The 13291-nt window shown below is 38.3% G+C and overlaps 1 protein-coding gene across 2 annotated transcripts in view; it reads right to left on the reverse strand.

The window, feature by feature from the left end:
- The window catches only part of TCEA1 (transcription elongation factor A1), a 53654-nt gene that overhangs the window by 22407 nt on the left and 17956 nt on the right, over positions 1–13291 (reverse strand). For both annotated transcript variants that reach the window (XM_003940849.4, XM_010351596.3), the window contains exons 3-4: positions 7812–7917; positions 2411–2498 (exon numbers count right to left, since the gene is read on the reverse strand). In XM_003940849.4, coding sequence (XP_003940898.1) covers positions 2411–2498; positions 7812–7917 — 194 coding nt within the window. The remainder of the gene's footprint in view (positions 1–2410; positions 2499–7811; positions 7918–13291) is intronic.

Raw genomic sequence — 13291 nt, forward strand, 5'->3', positions numbered from 1 at the left:
GGCTCTAGACCTAAATGTCAAGCATATAAAATTGATAAAAGATAATGAGAGGCTGGGTGCAGTGGCTCACGCTGGTAATCCCAGCACTTTAAGAGGCCAAGGTGGGCAGATCACTTGAGGTCAAGAGTTTGAGACCAGCCTGGGCAACATGACGAAACCCCATCTCTACTAAAAGTATAAAAATTAGCTGGGTGTGGTGATGCACAGCTCTAATCCCAGCTACTCGGGAGGCTGAGACAGAAGAATCACCTGAACCAAGGAGGCAGAGGTTGCAGTGAGCCAAGATTGCACCACTGCACTCTAGCTTGGGTGACAGAGTGAGACTCCATCTCGAAAAAATAAAAACAAAGACAGTGAGAGACTGAGGAACTATTCCAGATTTAAGGAAACTAAACAGATATGACAAGTTAGAAAAAAAAATGCATAAATTTTATTAACAATTGTTGTTTAACCCCACCTTTGACTTACTTCTTTTAATATAGTCATACAGTTAATATATGTTTAATACATATATTTAATATAGTTAATACAAATACAAATACAAACAGTGTATGAGATATTAACATTAACATGAGGAGTACATAGTCAACTTTGGGAAAATACCGAGAAACAGAAGTTAAAATCAGTAGTAGCCTTAATGCCCTAAATACCTCAACATGGTCTGGGCTCAGTGGCTTACACCTATAATCCCAGCACTTAGGAGGCTGAGGCAAGTGGATCACCTGTGGTTGGGAGTTCAAGACCAGTCTGGCCAACATGGTGAAACCGTCTCTACTAAAAATACAAAAATTAGTCAAGTATGGTGGTGCGCGCCTGTAATCCCTGCTACTCAGGAGGCTGAGGCAGGAGAATCATTTGAACTTGGAAGGTGGAGGTTGCAGTGAGCCAAGATCATACCACTGCCCTCCAGCCTGGGCGACACAGTAAGACTCCGTCTCAAAAATGAAAAATAAACAAAAAAAAAAGTAGGCCAGGCACAGTGGCTCACGCCTATAATTCAAGCACTCTGGGACACTGAGAAGGCCAGATCCCCTGAGGTCAGGAGTCCAAGATCAGCCTGGCCAACATGGCAAAACCCCATCTCCACTAGAAACACAAAAATTAGCCAGGCATGGTGGGCACCTGTAATCCCAGCTACTCGGGAGGCTGACGGAGGAGAATTGCTTGAACCCAGGAAGTGGAGGTTATAATAAGCCAAGATCGTGCCACTGCACTCCAGACTGGGCCAGCCTGTAGACACCTCTACATCTCTAAGCGGTTTACACAGCAGCCAAAAGTTCAGGGACAGAACAGAGTTTGGAAGTTGCTGCTCTAAAGCATGGGTTCCATAACTTGAGTGCACTGAATCACCTGAAAAGCTTATTAAAAAACAGATTTCTGGGCCCCTCCGCACCAGAATTCCTGATTCAGTAGTTACAGGGCAAGGCCTGAGAATCTGTATTTCTAACAAGCTGTCAGGGTCCCTCCTCTACCAGGGACCACACTTTTGAGAACCATGGCTTTAAATCAATGTTGACCGTTAACCCACCAGATTCCCAAGAACAGAGGAACAATTTGTACTTAACTATGTGTACCCTATTATGGCAACATGTTCAGTACTGCATAGCTCACAATATGTAATAGGAAAAAAAACAAATGCAAAGGCTTCACAGGAGGTGAGGGACAATCTGAACTCTTCATTTAAGTTCTTATGACAAACTACTTTTTTTTTTTCTTCAAAACTAGGTCTCACTCCATTGCTCAGGCCGGAATGCAGTGGTGTGATCTTGGCTCATTGCAACCTCTGCCTCCCGGGTTCAAGCAATTCTCCTACCTCAGCCTCTCGAGTAGCTGAGACTACAGACCACCATGCCTGGCTTTTTTTTTTTTTTTTTTTTTTTTTTTTTGTAGAGAAAGGGTTTCACCAGGCTGATCTCAAACTCCTAACCTCAAGTGATCCACCCACCTCAGCTTCCCAAAATGCTAGGATTACAGGCGTGAGCCACCGCCTGGTCACAAATCGTTAAATTCAAAAGGAATTTAAAAAGCATGTAAAGGAGGATGAGAGATCAAGAGCCAAAATAAATCTAAAAATGAAATATGGTAAATGGAGGAAGTAACCATTTGAATCCCTAATCACTACCTCCATTATCAATTCTCAGTGCCTAATCCAGTAATCCCATTCAGTTAAACCTGTTGAGTATAATATACATAACTTATTTATTCAGTGTCTTCTACCTCTCAAATTTTCAAGAAATCTGAAAAAAAAAAAAAAAAAGTAGAATACTTGGCTACATACAATTTACTACTTCCATTTGATGAGAAAACAAAAAAAGGAGTGTAAATAGGGGCACATAAGATTATGGGGGAATTGATGGAGGAGGTAAAACTATGACTTGCAATATAAATAAATGTCTATACTGTGAAGTACCTTTCTTCTCTTGCTTCGGGGCTGTTCTGCGATGTAATTGCAGGTTCTTTTTTCTTTTCGTCAAGGTCTTTCTCAGTTGACGGCCCATCTGAAAATTATGAAATCTCTGAAGTTGCTAGCATTTATAAAATAAAAACAACTGAAATACTGTATGTTAACAGGCTATTTGCACAATGACATGAACAAAAACCCTAATTTTCCCACAAGCAGATGAAGTCTGTGTAAGCTATTAGTATATGTACTATTTTTCACAATGCAAGTTCTGTCAACACTCCCAAATAAATTTCTTCATTTAGTGGGAACTACAAATTCATATGCCATGGGAACCTAAAGGGAGGAAAGTATATGGAACAAAGAGATGGGAAGAATACGAAAATATCTGCACTGTGACTTTAAAAATAAAAGCACAGGCTGGTACACTGGCTCACACCTGTACTGGCCTGTGCTTTGGGAGGCTGAGGCAGGTGGATCACTTGAGCTCATGAGTTTGAGACCAGCCTGGGCAACATAACAAAATGCTGTCTCTACAAAAAATACAAAAATTAGCCAGGTGTGGTGGTGCACAACTGTAGTCCCAGCTATTCAAAAGGCTGAGGTGGGAGGATGGCTTTTGCCCGGGAGGGGGAAGTTGCAGTGAGCCAAGATTGTGCCACTGCACACCAGCCTGGGCGATGGAGCCAGACCCTGCCTTAAAATGAAGTAAAATAAAATAAAAATAAAAGCATAAAGCATATACAGCAATATTGTTTTAATAATTTTTCATAAAGTTAGAAAACTTAAGGTGGTATCCAAAATATAAATAAATATTTCTGGGATGGCAAACAAAAAACACTTTCATAGAAAATACCTCAGGATAGTAAGACCTACCGAGCACCTTCTCTATCTTAAATGATCTCTAAAGTAATACAGAGTACACAAGCTTTAACACTTAAAGAGGTAAGCAATCAGATATTATGCAATAATATACATAAAATAGGTTGAGTCAATGAAAGAGTTTTCCATTTGAATCTCTGGCAGCAAGGCGCAAGCATCTTTATTTTTTAAAGTTCCTTAGACAACTTAAATATATAGTTATCTAGATGAGAATCACTATTAAGAGAATGGTTCAAATCACAACTGTAGAACTTATCTCGTAAAGTTGAAGTTTGTCAAACCTAAAATACAATTCAAGCCTTCTGATAAAACGTGTACATACACTTTTGTTTTCACATAATTTCACTGTCCTCGTTATTCTCAATAATTTACCTTGAAGGCCTCAAATTCCAAAGATGCTACAGCACTGTAACACTGAAAACAAAGATTAATAATGACACATGGCAAGGACTAGAAATGGTCCATAAGTGATAGGGTGGAAAGCATTTAAAAGGGAAAACTGACAGAACAACAAAATATGATCAGCAAGGACCCAATGCTGCCAAAGGGACAGTAGAACTGATCTTGCACACTGCTCTGGCACAATAAATTAGTGCAATCCTTTGGGAATGCAAAGTAGTAAGAGGCATGAGTGGCCTTAAAAGCATCCCTATTAACTGATATGGTGTTGTAGGCAACACAGCCCAGGAAGCCGGGAAGGAAGTGCTCCAGCTCTGGACTCCAACTGCCTGCAGTCAAGTCCCAGCTCGGCTATTCACCACCAATTCAACTGTGTGCAAGGTATTTAAGCGCTCAGTGCCTCAGATTCCTCATCATAAAATGGTGATTATAACAGCATCTACTGGATTGGATTGTTTTGAGGATTAAATGCACTAATACAGTGCTTGGCATCTTAAGTATTCCAAAATGTGCTACCTAGTAGCAGTGGTAGTAAATGTAGAAATCTAGCTAACAATGTGAAGAAAAAGCTTTAGGCAGAAAGATGTCCATCAAGACATTAGTTCCAACAGCCATTAAGTTAAAAGCAATAATAAATCTAATAACAGGCAAGTGACCGACTAAAATATGGTATAGTGAACCAAATAAATTATTCTGAAACCAATAAAAAATGATAGTTATGATGGAAAAACAAAATATTTTCATTAAAAAAGTAATGTACACATACAGCATAAGTAAAATTATAGTAGGGACAAAATTTATGAAACTAAATTTAATAGTAATGTATTATAATCCATTGTACAGAAAAAGAATCTGTGAGTCTACACTAATAGATAAATAGCTAAGGGGTAAAAAGAAGGTTCTTCTTATAACAGAATGATGATTTTATAAATATTGAAGCAGAGAAGTCAGAAAAATCACAATTTTGCAATGACCACTCTACCACTACAAGGAATAGTTTGAGCAAAAATCAATGGTTCCTAAATTGGGAGGGGAAGGGGGAAGTCTGATAAGGTATAAGACAGTTTCAGGATCTTTTTATTTTAATTTAAAAAACATTTTTTTTTTTTTGAGACTGCGTCTCCCTCTGTTGCCAGGCTGGAGTGCAGTGGCACAATCTCGGCTCACTGCAACCTCTGCCTCCCAGGTTCAAGCAATTCTCCTGCTTCAGCCTCCCAGGTAGCTGGGATTACAGGTGCACGCCACCACACCCAGCTAATTTTTGTATTTTTAGTAGAAATGGGGTTTCACCATGTTGGCCAGGATGGTCTTGATCTCTTGACCTCGTGATCTGCCTGCCTTGGCCTCCCAAAGTGCTAGGATTACATAAGTGAGCCACTGTGCCTAGCCAGTTTCAGGATCTTAAAAGTGTCTCCCACAGAATGGCTATTAGCTATAAGAGGAAAAACAATACACTATACAGTGTAGCTTTGATTGGATTCTCAAAATTATCATCAATCACTCTGGATATGATACCTTGAGAAGGATGTAACGTGCTTACATAGTATTCCAACTTCGGATGTACAACATGATGTAATCACAAGGAAAAAAAAAGCAGGTACATCTCAATTACAGAATATGCTATTAAAAACACAGGAGGGGCCAAACGTGATGGCTCGCGCCTGTAATCCTAACACTTTGGGAGGCTGAGGCAGGTGGACTGCTTGAGCCGGAGTCCAAGGCCAGCCTGGAAAATATAATGAGACCCCGTCTCAAATAAATAAATAAATAAATAAATAAATAAATAAATAACAAAGGAGGGCAGTGGTAGAGGTCTGCAGTTCCAGCTACTCAGGAGTCTGAAGTGGAGGAATGCTAGAACCCAGGAGTTAGAGGATTAACCCAGGCAACATAGCAAGACCCCAATCCCAAAACTTTAAAAAAAGTGGTGGGGAAGGTGGTGGATAGGGGAATAAACTTGCTTCAAGGATCTAACTTAAAAATGTGGGGAAGTTCTGCCTTGAATATATCCTATTTTACTTTTAAACCAAAATCCAATTCTACTTTGCATTTGTTACATCTGGTAATTTTCTGCATACTGCATAACTTATCCAAGTTCTATTTTTTTAAGCCCATTATCAATTAGATAAAAATCTGATTTGCAGGCTGGGCACGGTGGCTCACGCCTGTAATCTCAGCACTTTGGGAAGCCAAGGCGGAGGGATAACCTGACATCAGGAGTTCGAAACCAGCCTGGCCAGCGCAGTGAAACCCCGTCTCTACTAAAAATATAAAAATTAGCTGGGTGTGGTGGCAGGCGCCTGTAATCCCAGCTACTCGAGAGGCTGAGGCAAGATAATCACTTCAACCTGGGAGGCAGAGTTTGCAGTAAGCAGAGATCGTACTACTGCACTCCAGCCTGGACGACAAGAGCAAGACTTCATCTCAAAAAAAAAAAAATTGATTTGCATGGAAGTGAATATTTAAAAATACACATTAGTGGTGATTACATGAATGTACACATAGGATAAAACTGCTCAGAAGGATACACGCCCCACCCGCCCCACACACACCCCACACATACGCTAGCACCTGTAAAAACTGATGAAATCTGAGTAGGGTCTGTAGATTGTATTAATGTCAATTTTCTGGTTGAGATTCTGTACATGAGAGTTATGTAACATTACCATAGGAGGAAACTAGATAAAGGGTACATGAGACCTTTCTGTACATTTTTTTTTTTTTTTTTTTTTTTGGTAATTTTCTGTGAGCCACTTATTATGTCAAATTAAAAAGTTAAACTCCACATATTCAAGAAGGCCACATACTTTCTTCTACAGGAAATGAATTTGTTTCTTTTAGCCCTGCTTGAGGCAGGGGACCAGGAATGAGGGGAGGGGCAGGATATATACATAAACACACATAAAAGTTTAAAGCATGGCCCATGGCAACAATTTTCTTATTGGGTTTTTGCAATTCACATGAAGGACAAAATTGTCTCCAATTTTCTTTCCTTCCAAATTTGACTTTTAGGAAATATATCAATAAAAAACTGACAGCCCCAAAATAAGATTTAGGGGGAGGGAATTCATATTTGTTGGGCTAGGACCCTATGGACGAGGACAGAGTACATTTCCTAGAGAGCGGATAACTGATAGTGAAAAATCACAGACCAAAAACAAAGAAAATCATGAACCCAAGTAAACAGGTTGGTCTTCAAATGAGAAAGGAACATTTCTGCCTTGGGGGAAAAACAAATGGGAAAGGGTGCCTGTATTCTTCAAATTGTCAATTTCATAAAAAGACAAAGAAAGGCTTAAGAATGATTTCAAATTAGAAAACTAGCTGTGTGATCCTGAACTGGATATTTTCCTGGTGATAAATATATATATATATAAATATAAATATATATATGTGTGTGTGTGTGTGTGTATATGTATGTATGTATGTGTATGTATGTATATATATATATATATATATAGAGAGAGAGAGAGAGAGAGAGAGAGAGAGAGAGTCATTAATGAGACAATTGACAAACCTGAACGTAAACTATGAAGTACTATACCAGTGCTAAATTTCCTAAATTTTTAATACCATGATTCCACAAAAAAAAAAATAAGCGTGTAGTCAGGAAATACACACAAGTATTTAAAGGGTAAAAGAGCGTGATATAGCCAACCTACTTGCAAATGGTTCAGGAAAACAAATGGTTCAGAAAACGGCGAAAAACAACCTACTTTTAAGCTGTTCATAAAAACAAATACGGCAAATATTAAAAAGTGATGATCTGGACAAAGGATACAGCATTCTTTTTACTATCCTTGCAAGTTTTCTGCAAGTCAAAAATTTCAAAAACAATTTCAAAAGGTTATGCACCACCTTTCCCTTAAGAGAAAATTCTTCTTACCTAAAGAGTTTATCCAGTTGTGTCAAAAGTTAAGAAAACCAAATTTGACTAGTCTAAAAGGCAAAAAAAAAAAAAAAAAAACCTTAAAGGTCATATTAACTCCCCTCACCTTTATTAGGAGGCACTGATTCCAGTATTCACGAAGAAAAAAATGTAACCATTACCTAACCGTAAAATGTTAACCACTAACCATCTGAATAAAGCACATCATCATAAATATATGTAAGGAAAGATCAATGATACCTAATAACTTTTTCCAGGATTTGATGAGAGACTTTGCCAAAGATGTAACTTCTTCATCTGTACTCTGCTTGCGAATAGCATTCACTGACATTCCGATTCTTGTGGACTGCAAGGCAATAACAAAACAATTATTTATACTAATTTTATTTTAAACAAATAAGTATTTCACCCACATTTTCTTTCCCAGATTCCTGTTTCCATTTTAGAATTTTAAAACTTCAATTATTTGGATCCTTATAATGGCAAACTATATTCTTAAGATACATACCTCTTCAGATGAAACACTAGACTCATAAATGTTCTTATCACCAAGATCTAGAAGCATAAAATTCGCTACCGTAATAAGTCTGGTTAACCAGAAAATTGAAGTCAGTCTTTCCACAAAGGAGAAGTGAAGATAAATGAGGATAAAATATAAAATGTTGTATATAAGTCAGGCTGAAGCAATCATGACTAATATATGCATTGCTTTGTTTCTATACATTCTACATGGATTACTTCATAGAGCACCAGCTGCAAATTAGGAGGATATCCAAACAAAAACTACCACCTATGGAATTCTAAAAGGCTTTATTTTTTTATTTTTGCTAGGAATCAGAATATAATCACAGACATTAAAATGGACTTCACTAAATATAGGTAGAATTTAACCTGCGATGATTCTACATGCCTAGAATTATGCTTAGAGCATCCAGATTTATCAATCTTTCTAACGACCCTTCAAAGTTGAGATTATCCCTATTTTTAAAGATGAAGAGATTAGAAGTACCAATAAATAATGTACCTAGCATCATACCACTACTAACCGGCAAAGCTGGTTTTTTTTTTTTTTTTTTTTTTTGAGATGGAGTCTCACTCTGTAGCTCAGGCTGGAATGCAATAGTAGCACAATCTTGGCTCACTGCAACCTCTGCTCCCGGGTTCAAGTGATTCTCCTGCCTCAGCCTCCCAAGTAGTTGGGATTACAGGCACAGGCCACCTTGCCTACCTAATTTCTGTATTTTTAGTAGAGACAGGATTGCACCATGTTGGCCAGGCTGACCTCGAACTCTAGACCTCAGATGATCCACCCACCTCAGCCTCCCAAAGTGCTGGGATTACAGGTGTGAATCGCTGGCCCCGCCAAAAGCTGGGATTTTAATCCAGGTTTGTCCACTGCCAAAGTCCATGGTCTTTCTAGCACATACCTGATTTCAAACAGTGCTCAAAGAACACAAAAGTTATGATAGCGTAAGTATGGATGATAAATAAAAAATAGTAAATTAGTAAGTTCTGGTGTTAGCAGACAGTCTTTCAAATATATGATTTGCGGAAGAAAAAATAACGAAAGGAATTCTTAGTTGTGAAAAAAAGAAGAGAACCCTTGCTATAAGCTTTATGGCAGAAAAATACTTGGGTACTTGAGGTTTCCTTCTAAATTATTCAATCCTCTCAACAAAGAGACAGACTCAGGATCTAAGTTATGTTCAAGAATTTAGAATATGTGGTTGGCTGGAGTGTCCTGTATCTCTTAGAAAGCTGAGCAAGGCAGGTAAGATTGAACAGCAGAAAGATACAAGAACTTCACAATTTTAAAGCCCCAAACAATTTGGGGTTAACAAGGTTAGTTTTCTAGGAACATAGTGTAGTTCTGAAGCTTAGAACTGATACAAATTTGCAAAAAAAATAAACTGGCATTTTGGTAGGGGCTTGCAGGAGAGCAAAGGTATAAGGAGATAATGAAGAAATTGTGTAGTGCTGGGTGACCACTTTTTAATTATCAGAGGATGTTTTGATTACTAAAAAGTCAATGATTATCCCACTTGGCCGCAAATTAAACTCATAATGAGAATATAGCTATCTGTAATAAACATGCTTATCTAAGAAAGAGACTGTCAAGTCAAAATAATAAGAAATGAGGCTGCAGAGGTAGAATGAAAAACAAAGATTTGAAATAAGTTTTTCTTTTTTCCTTTGGGGGTACTATGGAAAAAAAGAAAAAAAAAAAAAAAAAGTAGACAGAGGAAAAGATTATGAAGCTATTTACTTGGATAAGCAAGTCTGGAGTTGCCACTAAGAATTCCCTAGGAATTTTTCCTAAAATTGGTATGCTACGACTTACAGGATGTAATAGGTAGGTTATAAGAAAATATTCTGTTCGCAAGTGACCTTAGAAATTGTGGGATGGAAACTGTTTTCTTGACTGCAGGACTAACGAAAGCTTTCAAGACAAACTATACATTGTGAAACTCCAGCAGATAAAACATGTGCCTTTGCCCATGATTTCTATAGATCAGGTATACAGAAAGAAAGACATTACCTTGGAAAGGTGAAGAGTACATTAAGCAGCCTTAGGGGTCAGCTGCACACTGATGGTAAAGCAGAAAGGAATGAGTACTGAGATCAAGAGACACTGTTAACATCACAGGAAACAAGCAGCTTTGGTGTGCTCCAGAAGAAAAGTCTCCTTCGTGACCACTCATGAGTTTTTGCCAAGATGATCCGAACGTAGCCACTAAATCTTAAGGTAAAAAACACATAGCTACTACACAGCTACTATAAAACACATACGTAAAACATACATTAAAAACACAACACACATATATATAAAAGATAAGATAAAGAAACACACCGCTACTATAAAACATTGTTGAAAGAAATTAAAGATGACCTAAACAAAATTTTAAAATCCCAAGTTGGTAGACTGGAAGACTTAAATGTTAAGATTGCAATACTAATCAAATTGAACTACTGACTCAATGCAATGTCTATCAGAATCCCATCTGCCTTTAGTGCAGAAATTGACAAGCTTACCCTGAAGTCCATACAGAAATGTAAAGGACCCAAAATAGCAAAAACTGTCTTGAAAAAGAAGAACAAAGTTGAAACACTCATAATTCCCTATAGTAACCAAGATAGCATGGTACTGGCAACAGGATGGACGTGCAGATCAATGGGATAAATTTAAGACCCCAGAAATAAACTCCAACATTTTTCATCAACTGATTTTAGATAAGGATATCAAGACAATTCACTGAAGAAAAGAATATTCTTTTCAACAAATGGTGCTGGAACAACTAGATATCCACATGTAAAAGAACAGAACTGCCAAGCATGGTTGCTCATGCCTGTAATCCTAGCACTTTGGGAGGCCAAGACAGGTGGATCACCTGAGGTCAGGAGTTTGAGACCAGCCTGGCCAACATGGTGAAATGTAATGTCTACTAAAAATACAAAAATTAGCCAGCACAGTGCTGCATGCCTGTAATCCCAGCTACTCGGCAGGCTGGGGCATGAGAATAACTTGAACCCGGGAGGTGGAGGTTGCAGTAAGCCGAGATCACACCACTGCACTCCAGCCTGGGTGACAGAGCAAAATTGTCTCAAAAAAAAGAATAAAGCTGAACCTCTTCCTTATACCACGCACAGAAATTAACTCGATATGAATAGGAGTAAAGCTTCATGACCTTGGATTAGGCAATGGTTTCTTAAATATGACACCAAAGGCACAAGCAAATCAAAGAAAAATAGATTACATCAAAATTTAAAACTTTGTGCTTCAAAGAACATCATCAAGAAAGCAAAAATATAATTCACAGAAAGAGATAATATTTGCAAACTCTGTATCTGATAAGGGACTTGTAACTGGAATATATAAAGAATTATTACAACTCTAAGAAACGGACAACCCACTTTAAAAATGGGCAAAGGATGCAGACAGACATTTCTCAAAATAAGATATAAAAATAACCAACGAGCACATGAAAAGATGTTCAACATCCTTAGACATTACAGAAATAGAAATTAAAGCTACAAGCCGGGCACAGTGGCTCGGGCCTGTAATCCCAGCACTTTGGGAGGCCAAAGCGGGCAGATCACGTGGTCAGGAGATCAAGACCATCCTGGCTAACATAGTGAAACCCCGTCTCTTTTAAAAATACAAAAAAATTAGCTGGCTGTGGAGGCATGTGCCTGTAGTCCTAGCTACTCAGAAGGCCGAGGCAGGAGACTCTCTTGAACCCAGGAGGCAGAGGTTGCAGTGAGCCGAGATAGCGCCACTGCACTCCAGCGTGGGTGACAGAGTGAGACTCTGTCTCCAAAAAAAAAAAAAAAAGAAAGAAATTAAAACTACAATCAAATACCACTATACCCACTAGAATGGTTATAATCAAAGACAAACAGCAACAAGTGTTCAAGTGCTTGCAAGGATGCAGAGAAACTGAACCCCTCATTTACTCCTTCTGGGGATACAAAATGGTACCGTGGTTTGGGAAAAGAGTCTGGCAGGTCATCAAAATGTTAAACACAGAGTTACCACATAAACCAGCAATACCACTCCTAGGTATCTACACAAGAACAAAAACATATGCTCACACAAACTTGTACATAAACATGCATAGCAGTGTGATGTATAACAGCCAAAAAAGTCTAAGCCCAACTATCCATCAACTGACAAATGGATAAACATGTGAGATATCCATGCAACTGAATATTACTCAGCCCTAAAAAGGACTGAAAATTCTGACATAAACGGCAACATGGATGAACCCTGAAAACATTAAGCTAAGTGACAGAAATCAGACATAAAAGGTCAGGCACATACTGTATGACTCCGTTTATATGAAAACTCCAGAACACGCAAATCAGCTATAGAGACAGAAAGATTCGTGGCTGCCTAGGTTGGAAGGAGGAAGCAGTTGGGGCGAATGCAGAATGACTGCTAAAGGGTATGCCATCGCTTTTCGGGATGATGAAAACGTTCTACAGTTAACTGTGGTGACAGTAGCAGAATATACTAAAAAACAATGAATCATACACTTTAAGTGAATGAATTGTATGGTATGTGAATTATATCTCAAAAATACTGTTTTTAAAAAAAGAAACATAAAGCTATGTTTAGTATCCTTTTAATAAGTTCCGAGAGGGCAGGGACTTCGTCTTGTTTGCCACCATATTAAGCATGTACGTAATATCTAGCACACAGCAGTCACTTAATAATTACTGAATAAATTAATCTGCTATATATAAAAACCTACAAAATGAGACCGATCTATTACTAGCCCCAATATTTGTCTTCCTGTTTACTTCCCCACCTTCAACCCGTACCCACCTTCAACTCTCTCTGCTCAGTTTCCTGCACTCCTAACTGTAAGCTCTAATGGACTCTTCCAATCTCATCTGATTTAACCGGTCTGTTATATCCCACCTCCGTTTTCCCTTTTTTCTAGATCTGGCCCACCTCTATCCTGTTACTTCCCCAGTGTTTCCTAAACCTATCCTTTCTCCTATACTCTAGAGCTGTTTACATCTATGGCTATTTAAAATTTGTTAAAATTAAATGAAATTTAAAATTCTGTTCCTTAGTCATATTTCAAGTGCTCAATAGCCTCATGAAGTTAAGCACTACCATATTAGTCAACACTCATATCAAAAACATTTCCCTCACTGCAAAGCTGTACTTGACGGCACTGCTAGAGCGGACACACTCAACTACCTACGAG

Source organism: Saimiri boliviensis, chromosome 15, assembly GCF_048565385.1.
Source record: "Saimiri boliviensis isolate mSaiBol1 chromosome 15, mSaiBol1.pri, whole genome shotgun sequence".
Classification (NCBI taxonomy): Eukaryota; Metazoa; Chordata; class Mammalia; order Primates; family Cebidae; genus Saimiri; species Saimiri boliviensis.